Consider the following 15,106-nt stretch of genomic DNA (forward strand, 5'->3'; position numbering starts at 1 on the left):
GTACTATTTTGCTATGTTTTTGACAATATGGGACGACAAGATGCCCTAATGCACAAGTATCTAATCTGGCCTAGGTTACAACAAAACAATCAGCCAAAATCCACCTGTAGGCCGTCATTGTAAATAATAATTTGTTCTTAACTGACTTGCCTAGTTAAATAAAAAATTAAATAAATACAACATACCTCTCAAGCATTACAAAACGTGCAGGTGAAACAGTGTTTTAGTGCTTGCTCCAATGACTAGACTTGCTCACACACAGGTAACTGCCAAAATAAAGGAAACACTTGAGTAAATGAGGGATACAAATTATACTGAAAGCAGGTGCTTCCACACAGGTGTGGTTCCTGAGTTAAATAAGCAATCCCATCATGCTACCATGGCTGAAAGAGGAGATCTCAGTGACTTTGAAAGAGGGGTCTCAAAAGGGGGTGTGTATATGAGATCTCAACCCAATTGAACACTTATGGGAGATTCTGGAGCGGCGCCTGAGACAGCGTTTTCCACCTTCTCGTGGAAGTATGTGGCCGCATCCAATGTTCCCTAGTTTTTTTTTTTTTTTACCACTGATCAAATGTCAGGTCTGTGCAACTTCCAGTGCACGTTTTCTGTGAACACAGGCTGTACCAGCTTTAAGTTACAGTGTCAGACAGTGTTGAAGTAGGCTACTTGATCATACTGTAGGCCTATCAGAGTTGCCTTCCATCAAAAACAATGGATAAAATGCATACCATAACATTTGAACATGGAAATTGCTGTTCTCTCATTCAGTCTACAAGACTTTTAAAAACATGCAGGACTTGACATTAACCTGTTTATCCACTTGTCCTTCAGACAAAGTCACTGAAAATGTGTCGTTTGATGCAAGAAACCCCATTACAAAATAAAATGCATTATTATTATACCATTATTACAGATAATCAAACAAATGATGCTACCCTCTACCTATTGGCTACTTAGCTTATTCAAACCTGTCTCAAAATACAACACTGCCCCTTTAAGACAAAAAAAGCTCTTTGCCTGACTCACTTTTCAAAGATGTCTAAAAATGTACACGTTTTCAGCTCTTGTAGGAAGCAATCACTCCCCCATTGCTCACTACACATGATCTATAACTGGACTAATAACTCACTAGCTAGCAAAGGATATGAACAAATATGCACATGTGGCTACATGCAGTTCTCACTTTGATCTCAAAACAAGTGCATTGCTCACGACCGCTCATGCTGTAAACAGTCCAGTTCAAAGTGAATGGCACAGGTCCATAAGCATATAGGCCGACTACAGTTCTGATTGGTTATGCCGCACCGGTCTGTGTAGAGTACGGGCAGAGTCGTACTCTATAGTTCTATGCGGGTGCCACAGGATTCAATTCAAGGGATGACTCTCTTCTCTGTATACGTCAATGATGTCGCTCTTGCTGCTGGTGATTCTCTGACCCACCTCTACGTAGACGACACCATTCTGTATACCTCTGGCCCTTCTTTGGACACTGTGTTAACTAACGTCCAGACGAGCTTCAATGCCATACAACTCTCCTTCCGTGGCCTCCAATTAAATGCAAGTAAAACTAAATGCATGCTCTTCAACCGATCGCTGCCCGCTCCTGCCCGCCCATCCAGCATCACTACTCTGGACGGTTCTGACTTAGAATATGTGGACAACTACAAATACCTAGGTGTCTGGTTAGACTGTAAACTCTCCTTCCAGACTCACATTAAGCATCTCCAATCCAAAATTAAATCTAGAATCGGCTTCCTATTTCGCAACAAAGCATCCTTCACTCATGCTGCCAAACATACCCTCGTAAAACTGACCATCCTACCGATCCTCGACTTCGGCGATGTCATTTACAAAATAGCCTCCAACACTCTACTCAACAAATTGGATGCAGTCTATCACAGTGCCATCCATTTTGTCACCAAAGCCCCATATACAGTGGGGGGGGGGGAGTATTTGATCCCCTGTTGATTTTGTAGGTTTGCCCACTGATAAAGAAAGGATCAGTCTATAATTTTAATGGTAGGTTTATTTGAACAGTGAGAGACAGAATAACAACAAAAATATCCAGAAAAACGCATGTCAAAAATGTTATCAATTGATTTGCATTTTAATGAGGGAAATAAGTATTTGACCCATCTGCAAAACATGACTTAGTACTTGGTGGCAAAACCCTTGTTGGGCAATCACAGAGGTCAGACGTTTCTTGTAGTTGGCCACCAGGTTTGCACACATCTCAGGAGGGATTTTGTCCCACTCATCTTTGCAGATCTTCTCCAAGTCATTAAGGTTTCGAGGCTGACGTTTGGCAACTCGAACCTTCAGCTCCCTCCACAGATTTTCTATGGGATTAAGGTCTGGAGACTGGCTAGGCCACTCCAGGACCATAATGTGCTTCTTCTTGAGCCACTCCTTTGTTGCCTTGGCCATGTGTTTTGGGTCATTGCAGAGCAAGGGGAACAACTACTTCAAGGTCTCAAAGCGAGTGACGTCACCGATTGAAACGCTATTAGCGCGCACCCTGCTAACAAGCTAGCTATTTCACATCGGTTACATGTTCATAGCCCATCTTGAAATAGCCCATCCAATTACCTCATCCCCTCCCTTATCCTACCTCATTTGCACATACGGTATATAGATTTTTTTTTACTTTATTATTGACTGTATGTTTGTTTATTCCATGTGTAACTCTGTGTTGTTGTATGTGTCGAACTGCTTTGCTTTATCTTGGCCAGGTCGCAGTTGCAATTGAGAACTTATTCTCAACAAGCCTACCTGGTTAAATAAAGGTGAAATAAAAAAAATAAAAACAAGTTTTGCATACTAATTTATTTAATGATTATTTTTTGTTTAACGTTTACCCCTTTTTTGTGGTATCCAATTGGTAGTTACAGTCTTGTCTCATCGCTGCAACTCCTGTACGGTCTCGGTAGAGGCAAAGGTCGAGAGCCGTGCGTCCTCCGAAACATGACCCAACCAAGCCGCACTGCTTCTTGACACAATGTCTGCATAACCCGGAAGCCAGCCACACCAATGTGTTGGAGGAAACACCGTACACCTGGCGACCGTGCATGCGCCCGGCCTGCCACAGGAGTTGCTAGAGCACAATGTGCCAAAACCTCTCCTAACCCGGATGAAGCTGGGCCAATTGTGCGTCGCCTCATAGGCAACAGAGCCTGAACTCGAACCAGGATCTCTAGTGGCACAGCTAGCAACTGTGACGTAGTGCCTTAGACCACTGCGCCACTCGGGAGGCCACTTGCATACTAAGTCTTACATAGTTCATTTTGTTTCTGGATGTTGCACTGAAAGTGGCTTATATTGTGTTGATTCAATCACACTTCCCACAGTAAAGGGGCCTTTTGATAGTGTTAACGGGGAAAACTGTAGAAAGTTGAGTGAAGTTCAACCTTGGGCTTCTCTGCGCGGACTGATATTTCTTCTGTGCAGCAGTCCAGTGGAGCTGCGCACCCGTGTGGAGTTTAGAGGGAACATTTGTCACATCCCTCCAATAGAGTTCCAGACACTTGTATAATATATGCCAAGGTGCCTTTATTTTGGCAGTTACCTATGCATACGCACAAATACAAACACTCAAGCACATTCAGGAAAAATTAAATCGTTTTTGGCTAATGAGCCACTCATTCTGAATTCACCCTCAGTCCATAATAACAAGGTTACTTAGGATTGCAGCTGTTTCCATATTCTCTTCCAAGCTCTAACCATCCTGCCATTTTGTCTCTCTTGCCTTTACTCTCTGCCATTATAGCTGGCAAGTTAATATAGGTCCTTATCTTTTCTCTGCTGGGCAGGATTAGCTGTGTTTCTTCCCATAGTGAGGTAACAACTCATTCTTAACAAATTGAACAAGTTTTGTGTCCGTAAGAAGAACGGTGACAAACACACTCAGTAGACACCCGGGCCCCACGGCGATGTGAACCAGACTTAGTAACCATCCTCCATCACAACAGAACACACCCTGAAACAACAGAGTACAAACAGATGGGAGTGAGAGGAATCTGATTCTATGGTAAAGAAATACACAAAAATAAGAATCTGACTCACTATAATCTCTGAGTATGTGGTAAGCATAGACATATAGTTTATATTCTAACTCCCATTTCTATGGTGGTAAGATAGACACAATAACCATTTTATTAACTGTGAAAGACAGAAGTGTGATTGGCTGATATGTGTTTGGTTGGTTTATACAGGATGTGGTGTGTACAGCAAAGCAGTGAAGAGAGCAGTTCTAGTGTGGTACCTCAGAGAGGGCGGGGAAGACTGCGCTTAGAGCAAGAGCCAGTAGCACGAAAGAGGAGGGCCTCAAGCCGCGCAGGGGCATCCACTGGCTGGACAGGAAGTAGAGAAGGCTGAGGATGATACGCAGACCTCTTCTTTGCTCATGGCAGTGAAGACAAAGCACTCAGTCACTCCATTAATGGCCAGCAGGAATACATATGACTGGGCCCTTCAATATAAACACACATATTATTACACACAAACAATCACAAAAAAAAACAGTAGTTTGAGGAATTAGATCATTCAAATCATTGCTGATTCCCCATAGAGGAATTTTTCCCTCTCGCTCTCATCCAACACTTCTCACTCTGCCCCTACTCGGATGGTATTGCGCCGTCCCAACCTTCGCTCTCTCTCTCCCGCTACTCTCTCCTCTTCCATCCTATCATCTCTTCCCTCTGCTCAAACCTTCTCCAACCTATCTCCTGATTCTGCCTCCTCAACCCTCCTCTCCTCCCTCTCTGCATCCTTTGATTTCCTCTGTCCCCTATCCTCCAGGCCGGCTCGGTCCTCCCCTCCTGCTCCGTGGCTCGACGACTCACTGCGAGCTCACAGAACAGGGCTCCGGGCAGCCGAGCGGAAATGGAGGAAAACTTCGCCTCCCCTGCGGACCTGGCATCCTTTCACTCCCTCCTCTCTACATTTTCCTCTTCTGTCTCTGCTGCTAAAGCCACTTTCTACCACTCTAAACTCCAAGCATCTGCCTCTAACCCTAGGAAGCTCTTTGCTACCTTCTCCTCCCTTCTGAATCCTCCTCCCCCTCCCCCCTCCTCCCTCTCTGCGGATGACTTCGTCAACCATTTTGAAAAGAAGGTTGACGACATCCGATCCTCGTTTGCTAAGTCAAACGACACTGCTGGTCCTGCTCACACTGCCCTACCCTGTGCTTTGACCTCTTTCTCCCCTCTCTCTCCAGATGAAATCTCGCGTCTTGTGACGGCCGGCCGCCCAACAACCTGCCCACTTGACCCTATCCCCTCCTCTCTTCTCCAGACCATTTCCGGAGACCTTCTCCCCTACCTCACCTCGCTCATCAACTCATCCTTGACCGCTGGCTACGTCCCTTCCGTCTTCAAGAGAGCGAGAGTTGCACCCCTTCTGAAAAAACCTACACTCGACCCCTCCGATGTCAACAACTACAGACCAGTATCCCTTCTTTCCTTTCTCTCCAAAACTCTTGAGCGTGCCGTCCTTGGCCACTCTCTTGCTATCTCTCTCAGAATGACCTTCTTGATCCTAATCAGTCAGGTTTCAAGACTGGGCATTCAACTGAGACTGCTCTTCTCTGTGTCACGGAGGCTCTCCGCACTGCTAAAGCTAACTCTCTCTCCTCTGCTCTCATCCTTCTAGACCTATCTGCTGCCTTTGATACCGTGAACCATCAGATCCTCCTCTCCACCCTCTCCGAGCTGGGCATCTCCGGCGCCGCCCACGCTTGGATTGCGTCCTACCTGACAGGTCGCTCCTACCAGGTGGCGTGGCGAGAATCTGTCTCCGCACCACGTGCTCTCACCACTGGTGTCCCCCAGGGCTCTGTTCTTGGCCCACTCCTATTCTCGCTATACACCAAGTCACTTGGCTCTGTCATATCCTCACATGGTCTCTCATATCATTGCTATGCAGATGACACACAATTAATCTTCTCCTTTCCCCCTTCTGACAACCAGGTGGCGAATCGCATCTCTGCATGTCTGGCAGACATATCAGTGTGGATGACGGATCACCACCTCAAGCTGAACCTCGGCAAGACGGAGCTGCTCTTCCTCCCGGGGAAGGACTGCCCGTTCCATGATCTCGCCATCACGGTTGACAACTCCCTTGTGTCCTCCTCCCAGAGTGCTAAGAGCCTTGGTGTGACCCTGGACAACACCCTGTCGTTCTCCACCAACATCAAGGCGGTGACCCGATCCTGTAGGTTCATGCTCTACAACATTCGCAGAGTACGACCCTGCCTCACACAGGAAGCGGCGCAGGTCCTAATCCAGGCACTTGTCATCTCCCGTCTGGATTATTGCAACTCGCTGCTGGCTGGGCTCCCTGCCTGTGCCATTAAACCCCTACAACTCATCCAGAACGCCGCAGCCCGTCTGGTGTTCAACCTTCCCAAGTTCTCTCACGTCACCCCGCTCCTCCGCTCTCTCCACTGGCTTCCAGTCGAAGCTCGCATCCGCTACAAGACCATGGTGCTTGCCTACGGAGCTGTGAGGGGAACGGCACCTCCGTACCTTCAGGCTCTGATCAGGCCCTACACCCAAACAAGGGCACTCCGTTCATCCACCTCTGGCCTGCTCGCCTCCCTACCTCTGAGGAAGCACAGTTCCCGCTCAGCCCAGTCAAAACTGTTCGCTGCTCTGGCACCCCAATGGTGGAACAAGCTCCCTCACGACGCCAGGACAGCGGAGTCAATCACCACCTTCCGGAGACACCTGAAACCCCACCTCTTCAAGGAATACCTGGGATAGGATAAAGTAATCCTTCTAACCCCCCCCCTTAAAAGATTTAGATGCACTATTGTAAAGTGGTTGTTCCACTGGATATTATAAGGTGAATGCACCAATTTGTAAGTCGCTCTGGATAAGAGCGTCTGCTAAATGACTTAAATGTAAATGTAAATGTAAATAGAGGTCTAGAACCAGGTGAGAGTAGGCGTAACCAAACACTGTGATGATCAGACCAATCACAAGCACCAGCTTCAGCAGACACTCCAGAACCTCAGCTGCTATGGCAATCTCCTCCAATCAGCAAGCAGCATCAATGCACATGCATGAGCTATTAGGTGTGTAATAGCCAACTTTATAAACGGTGAAATGAATGACAGGTATTTGATTGGCCGACTCTGCTTTCTGACCTGTTTCTGCTGCATGACATCCTGTCCCCTCTCAAGGACTTTGACGAAGAAGACATAGAAGCTCTTCGATCGTCAGGAAGATGAAGCGGCTACCATGGAGCCCAGGTTGTTGACGATGTCGTACACGCCCTGCTCCCTGAAGCTCAGCACATTGAGGAAGGTCATGACGTAACGCTCGCCCTCCGTCAGGATCTGCTTTAGGAATGACTGCTTGAAGAAGCTTCACGTCAGCCTGGCCAACGTCCAGTCAATCACCGGCTACAAACACACATAGCGGGATGACATCACAAACACAGTTGTGACCCGACGTAGTATATGAATGAAAGAACCAAATCAATCAACACATTTATGTCAGTTATTATGGCCAATTGGTTTTGGGTATTCTGTATACTAGGTCTGTGAGGAGTGTATGCGGTGAGTGAAAGGGTTAGGGCTTAAGCTTGTTGTGGTGAATGTTACCTCTCCTTCCACTCTGGAGGGCAGCAGGTCTGCCACACGCTGCAGGTGGAAGAACTTCCTGTTGGCCTCCCCATAGCCCAGGAAACACAGGAAGTATACAATGTAGCACAGTACCAGGAACCCTGTGTACACCAGCTACGAAGGACAGGACAGTTAATAACAGTTCGCTTAATAGACACTCTTCCACAGTTACTTATGAGGGTTGCATCATGAAATTCCATTTTCATCTATACAGATTAATATTTACTCACAACATTACTTATTATAAAGTTAATATTACTTCATGACCATACCCTCTATGTAAACACAACCCTCTTAACCATACTCCCTTGTAACCAGCGCATCCTACTGAATACAGCTTCATCAGACTACACCCTCTGCACCTCTCCTCTTTCCCTGACATCACCCTCTGCACCTATCCTCTTTCCCTGACTACACCCTCTGCACCTCTCCTCTTTCCCTGACATCACCCTCTGCACCTATCCTCTTTCCCTGACATCACCCTCTGCACCTATCCTCTTTCCCTGACATCACCCTCTGCACCTCTCCTCTTTCCCTGACTACACTCTCTGCACCTATCCTCTTTCCCTGACTACACCCTCTGCACCTATCCTCTTTCCCTGACATCACCCTCTGCACCTATCCTCTTTCCCTGACTACACCCTCTGCATCTATCCTCTTTCCCTGACTACACCCTCTGCACCTATCCTCTTTCCCTGACATCACCCTCTGCACCTATCCTCTTTCCCTGACATCACCCTCTGCACCTATCCTCTTTCCCTGACTACACCCTCTGCACCTCTCCTCTTTCCCTGACTACACCCTCTGCACCTATCCTTTTAGTTTTCTTGCACCTTATTTGTGGAACAATCTTCAAAATGTTCTTAAATGTGATGTTTTGGTGCCTCTAAGACAATTCAAAAGGCTAATTGAGGACCTTATTACTGATGAATGTGCTTGTTTTCTATTACCATGTGGTTCTTTCTGCTTGCATTTTGTATTTATATTGATGTGTGTATTTCCCTTAATTTCTGTAATTCAGGGCTCATCTGTAAAGAGACTTTGGTCTCAGTATGACTCCCTGATAAAATAAAGGTTAAAAATACAGTACCAGTCAAAGGTTTGGACACACCTACTGATTCAAGGGTTTTTCTTTATTTTTTACTATTTTCTACATTGTAGAATAATAGTGAAGACATCAAAACTATGAAATAACACATATGGAATCATGTAGTAACCAAAAAAAAGTGTTCAACAAATCAAAATATATTTTATATTTGAGATTCTTCAAAGTAGCCACCCTTTGCCTTGATGACAGTTTTTCACACTCTTGGCACACTCAAAAATTCTCTCAACTAGCTTCATGAAGAATGCTTTTCCAACAGTCTTGAAGGAGTTCCCACATATGCTCAGCACTTGTTGGCTACTTTTCCTTCACTCTGCGGTCCAACTCATCCCAAACCATCTCAATTGGGTTAAGGTCAGGGGATTGTGGAGGCCAGGTCATCTGATGCAGCACTCCATCACTCTCCTAATTGGTCAAATAGCCCTTACACAGCCTGGAGGTGTGTTTGGTCATTGTCCTATTGAAAAACAAATGATAGTCCCACTAAGCGCAAAACAGATGGGATGGCATATTGCTGCAGAATGCTGTGGTAGCCATGCTGGTTAAGTGTACCTTGAATTCAAAATAAATCACTGACAGTGTCACCAGCAAGGCACCCCCACACCGTCACACCTCCTCCTCCGTGCTTCACGGTGGAAACCACACATGCGGAGATCATCCGTTCACCTACTCTGTGTCTCACAATGACACAGGGGTTGGAACCAAAAATCCCAAATTTGGACTCATCAGAACGAAAGGACAGATTTCCACTGGTCTAATGTCCATTGCTTGTGTTTCTTGGCCCAAGAAAGTCTCTTGTTATTGGTGTCCTTTAGTAGTGGTTTCTTTGTAGTAATTGGACCATGAAGGCCTGATTCACGCATGAGAACCAGTTTCATCATAGCGCTTGATGGTTTTTATGACTGCATTTGAAGAAACGTTGAAAGTTCTTGAAAATGTCCGGCTTGACTGACCTTCATGTCTTAAAGTAATGATGGACTGCCGTTTCTCTTGGCTTATTTGAGCTGTTCTTGCCATACTATGGACTTGATATTTTACCAAATAGGGCTATCTTCTGTATACCACCCTTACTGTGTCACAACAGAACTGATTGGCTCAAACGCATTAAGAAGGAAAGAAATTCCACAAATTAACTTTTAACAAGGCACACCTGTTAATTTAAATGCATTCCAGGTGACTACCTCATGAAGCTGGTTGAGAGAATGTCATGAGTGTGCAAAGCTGTCATCAAGGCAAAGGGTGGGTACTTTGAACAATCTCAAATATAAAATATATTTAGATTTGTTTAACACTTTTTTGGTTACTACATTTACATTTACATTTACATTTAAGTCATTTAGCAGACGCTCTTATCCAGAGCGACTTACAAAATGATTCCATATGTGTTATTTCATAGGTTTGATGTCTTCACTATTATTCTACAATGTAGAAAAATTGTCAAAATAAAGAAAAACCCTTGAATGAGTAGGTGTGTCCAAACTTTTGACTGGTACTGTATATATTCTCTTTCACTGTCTACAGCTTCCTCTGACTACACCCTCTGCACCTATCCTCTTTCCCTGTCCCTCCTACTCTGTACCTGAGTGCTCAACGAAGCATCAGATTACACTACCCAAAATCCTAATGTAGACAAAACTGACATAAGATCAGTGTGTAGGGGATGAGGCTGCATCATCCAACCTGTACCTGAGCAGCAGAGAAGATGTAGAGCAGATAGTGCTGATGAAAGTGCCAACAACACTGTGCAGCAGTAGCTCCCCTATAGTCCCACTCGTGGCGGCCATAGCAGGTTGATGACTTGTCTCCAGTTGTGATCTGTTCCGCCACACAAACAGGCTCTCCTGAAGGCCTCTCTGGACAAGGCCAGCATGGAGTACAGCAGTGTCAACCTGTGCACACACACACACACACACACACACACACACACACACACACACACACACACACACACACACACACACACACACACACACACACACACACACACACACACACACACACAGTATGTGGTGTTAGTATTTGTTTCACTGCAGGTTCACAGCAGCTCATATTGCAGCAGGAGTGTATTCATTATGGTAACTGTTTAAGAAACAAATGGAAGCAAAAAGAGCAAACGAACTAAACGGGGAGGGACCTACCTGAAATTTGTCCTATAGAAACTCTTGTTTTCGTTGTAAAATGTTTTCTGTTTGGAGTAAACAGTTTCCCTTGCCAAACGTTTTGCAACAGAATCCGGGTAATGAATACACCCCAGGTGTAGTAAACCAGTCTTACCTGACGTTAACCACGCCAATCAGTTCTTTGGACACAAAGCGCAGCGTGAACACGTTCAGCAGAAAGGTGAGTGCACGAAACATGACCTAAATATCATCAGGAGCATATTCAGTCACACACAAATTGATATAAAATATAAAATATATAAACGTAATCAGTGAACTGTGGAATCGAGATTGCTCTGTAGATGTCTTTCTGACACTTTAATATTTTTTACGACTCAATGCCTCAGGGCAACACACACACACGAATCAAATCAACAACTGCTACACAATCTATGCATTCAGAAAAAGTAGCTACACAAGCCGGATCTTTCTTCTACAACACACTTAAAACTGTCCCCCACACATTACTCTGAGGGAGTGGATATAGGGAATTTCAGCAAGGACACTAGCTAGCTATTATTAAGTGCAAAAATGAGTTTGACTTCATAGCTAAATATAATAACTACATTACCTGAAGCAAGACATTGTATGATGCGAGAGTAGAGGCACTCTTCAGCACATCTTGGGAACTCATCTTGCAACTAACAGTTAACTAGTCTTCCTCCTTACTTGCCTGTATGATGAGGTTTCTCCTGAAAGTGCACCGTGAAAAGGGGCATAATCAAAGATACGGACAGTTAAAATCTGTTGCAATTTTTGTGCTATTGGTCTTTTCTGGTGGCTGGTTTGAACATATCTGACTATAGCTAGTTAGAGAGATTTCTGCTTCATGCACCCAACTTCCGTATACATGGAATGTCATTACGTCGATTTCACTACATAGTGCAGTTAATTTATATCGTAAAAATGTATGAAAACAATTTTATTTTTTTTGTCTTCATTTAAGGATAAGGGTAAGCATAAGGTTAGAAATGTGGTTAAGGTTTAAAATCACATTTTAAGAAGATACATTTTATAAATATGCAGGTTTATTTTTTTTTATTGTAAAGCAATTCCAAATATATAATATAGAAAAACAAACAGAGTGTACAACAGAGTATACACACATTACAAACAACAGTCAAGGGATTAAAGACAATACATTATATAAAGACCTTGTAAAAATGACAAACATTCAAAGTTTTTATTTATTTTATGTTATGAAAGAAGAAATTGTGTTTATATATTGTTCAATTTAATTCTCAAAAATAACAAACAGAGGCTTTTGACATATACATTTACATTTGTGAATCTGGAATTTAGCTAAAATAACAATGACTTGGATTAAAAAGAAAGGCTTTGCGTAGACTTTGCTTTACTTTGTAAAACCAAATATCATATTATTAAGGAGAAGAGAAAAATTAACATGTATATATCTAAAACAAATTTACAGATACTGTATCTTGCCACAGCTTTCGGGTGTAAGAGCAAAGCCAAACTAAATGTAAAACAGTCTCCGGTTGTTAATTATTGAATGTACAATAAATATTAATGTATTTTTCAAACTTTTAAAGATACTGTTCAGTAGGGTAGCACTTGTGGATTAATTTATTAGTTAAAAGAAACTTCTGAGAGACCAAACATTTTTGAAATGACTATTTCTTAAAAGCCCATTCCAGAAAGACATGGGACTGAAACAATATCACATTGAAATAAGGCACGTATTTTCCTAACGTTGTTAAAAACAGTAGGAGAGAAACATATCTTGCCTGCTGGTGAGTCAGCTAGATCAAGAGATGGTAAAGAAGAGGGCATAGATTTGGCTACATCCTTAAAAAGTACAATAACTTCAGAGGGGATTGCATAAAATACTACAGTAAATTCCTTTGGAGTTATCAGTATCTTATGAAAAGCTAAACAACTTGGCATAATAAAAGAAAACACCTTTATCATTGAACAGTTGACTCACCAATAGAAGATTGTTTTGGAACCATTTCTCAAAAAACAAGGACTTGCCTTTGTATAAGATGCCTAAATCTATTGTTCCAGATAGAATATCTGTATGGAGAAAAATTGTGCTTGTAGATCAAAGACCATGCTAAAAAGAATTGTTAAGGAAATTAGATAAATTATTCGGGATTTTTTCAATAATGTAATTACACATTAGGAACATTTTGAGGCCACCTAAATGGGAAAAAAACATACAGAGAGATACAATTCCATATACAGCTAGGACTCTTCAGGAATTGCTTAATCCAATTAATCTTGAGTGTTATTCAAAGTGGGAAAATCAAGAAAATTGAGACCACCCTCTTCATAATCACAGATGTCTTGAAATAATGTGTCCTGTTCTTCCATACAAGATTAAAAAGCATCTTATCAATGTTCTTGCTTATCTGATTTTCGACATGCAGTATAAGTGAGCCTGGAAATACCCTCAGCTTTTGTGAGCAATATTCTACCGTTCAGAGACAAATCCCTTTGTAACCAATGATTGAGTTTATTTTCAGATTTCTCTGTGAAAGGGTAAATAGGCGGGTTTATGACTTTGTGGTTGTGGTAACTAGTAACGACAAATATCTATGGTGAAGACCCATTATGTCGCCAGAACGATTTGTGTACCTAATGCAAGTGGCCCGCTAGGAGGCATGGTCACTCCAATATAGATTTTTAGATACAAGAACTAAATCAGAAATGAAGGTAAATTCTCATGGGAATTTAATTTAGATTCAACATCACATACAAATAAACATACAATAAAAAAAAGAGTTCACAATTTGCAGAAAGCAAAGGTATTTGATTGGTTAATCTTGCTAATAGGCAATTTGTTGATGAGTTCACTGAGAGTGTGGTTTATAAAACATCACTGTGTTTCGTATGTTCATCACAGAGTGACTAAAGACACTGGGAGTTGATGATTTTTTATTAAGATGTAAAATGGAGACAGTAAAAAAAGCTCATCCTTAGCGCACCAATAATATACGTAACAACAATATACATATAGATCTATATACAGAATCTGGCTAAGTACCACTCAAATAAAGACATTCATATAGCATCATACACAATAAGCACTTATTCACTTACACCACATCTGTCCCTGTCCCAGATGAAGCTACATGAAATGGCAGGGATACCTGTAGTTGCTCAGTCTGAACTTGGTCTTGTTATGGCAAACAGTCCAAATGACCACAACTCCCTCGTACTTGGCTAGTAGATGCAAGGGCTCCCCATGCAGTGACAAACTGAACTTTGATTCAGTTAATCTTTCAAGAGTACGTGACACACATTCAGAGGTTGTTGAGATTGAGAGGTGGTTGGTGTTGGTATGAGGTCTTTATGCATGCAAACAGCACATTCACACAAACCCCCTGCATTTACATTCACACACATTCACACACACACACACACACACACACACACACACACACACACACACACACACACACACACACACACACACACACACACACACACACTCCAACTCCAATACAAGTCTGACCATTAAAATATAAGGCCTCCAGTACACCTGGACACTCTAGCATGCACACAAAAACAATAACACCGATCTGTACACCAGAGGCCAATTCCTGTATAAGTTTAACTCTTATCATTTCACTAAGTAAGTACCCGAAGAGGAAACTTGTGTTTCTATTACAGTCACAAATACTGAACGTAGAACAGCTCACTCAAGTTGAAGGTTTGATCACATGAATGAGGACACCTTGACAAAGTGACCCTAAAACAGTAGTAATGTAATCCTGGCTTCACCTTTCCCCTATGACCCCAGTGATGTCACTGAGAACTAAGAGCATGGGGATTGGTGAGAGGCCCCTCCCCTCACTTTTCCAAGAGGTGCTCCATCTCTGGGTTGATGAAGGAGAAGCCGGCGAAAGCTGATTGGTCCATGGAATCCATGAAGTTCTTGTCACCATGGGAGAGGCGGGGCTTCTCACTGAGGAACTCCCTGTCAAAGTTGCTGCAGTCATTTGGGGCTTTCTGTGATTGGCAGAAGAGATATGCCAATCAGAAGAGAGAATACATGATAGATGGAGATAGTAAGTGATGAATCAAATAATAAACAGCACATGCCTGATTTCTACAGAGCATTCAGTAGTTGAATTACTGTAGATCTTTGACTTGATACACGAATGGCTGTCAGTGACAGCCTCTTCTCCCCTTTGAAACTACCCCAAATATGTTATATTATGGTAGGCCTATTACAACTGTCCT

The 15,106-nt window shown here is 43.1% G+C and overlaps 1 protein-coding gene and 1 pseudogene across 1 annotated transcript in view; both read right to left on the bottom strand.

Annotated features, from left to right (window-relative positions):
* Positions 1-3,083: 3,083 nt before the first annotated feature.
* LOC106565601 (protein RFT1 homolog) lies at positions 3,084-11,716 on the bottom strand (annotated as a pseudogene).
* Positions 11,717-13,782: 2,066 nt separating this feature from the next.
* prkcda (protein kinase C, delta a) overlaps positions 13,783-15,106 on the bottom strand; it is a 30,233-nt gene continuing 28,909 nt past the window's right edge. The window contains exon 18 of the mRNA XM_014132799.2: positions 13,783-14,872. Within this exon, the coding sequence (XP_013988274.1) occupies positions 14,714-14,872 (159 nt within the window). The 3' untranslated portion in view covers positions 13,783-14,713. The remainder of the gene's footprint in view (positions 14,873-15,106) is intronic.

Source organism: Salmo salar, chromosome ssa12 (genome assembly GCF_905237065.1).
Source record: "Salmo salar chromosome ssa12, Ssal_v3.1, whole genome shotgun sequence".
In the NCBI taxonomy this organism is placed as follows: Eukaryota; Metazoa; Chordata; class Actinopteri; order Salmoniformes; family Salmonidae; genus Salmo; species Salmo salar.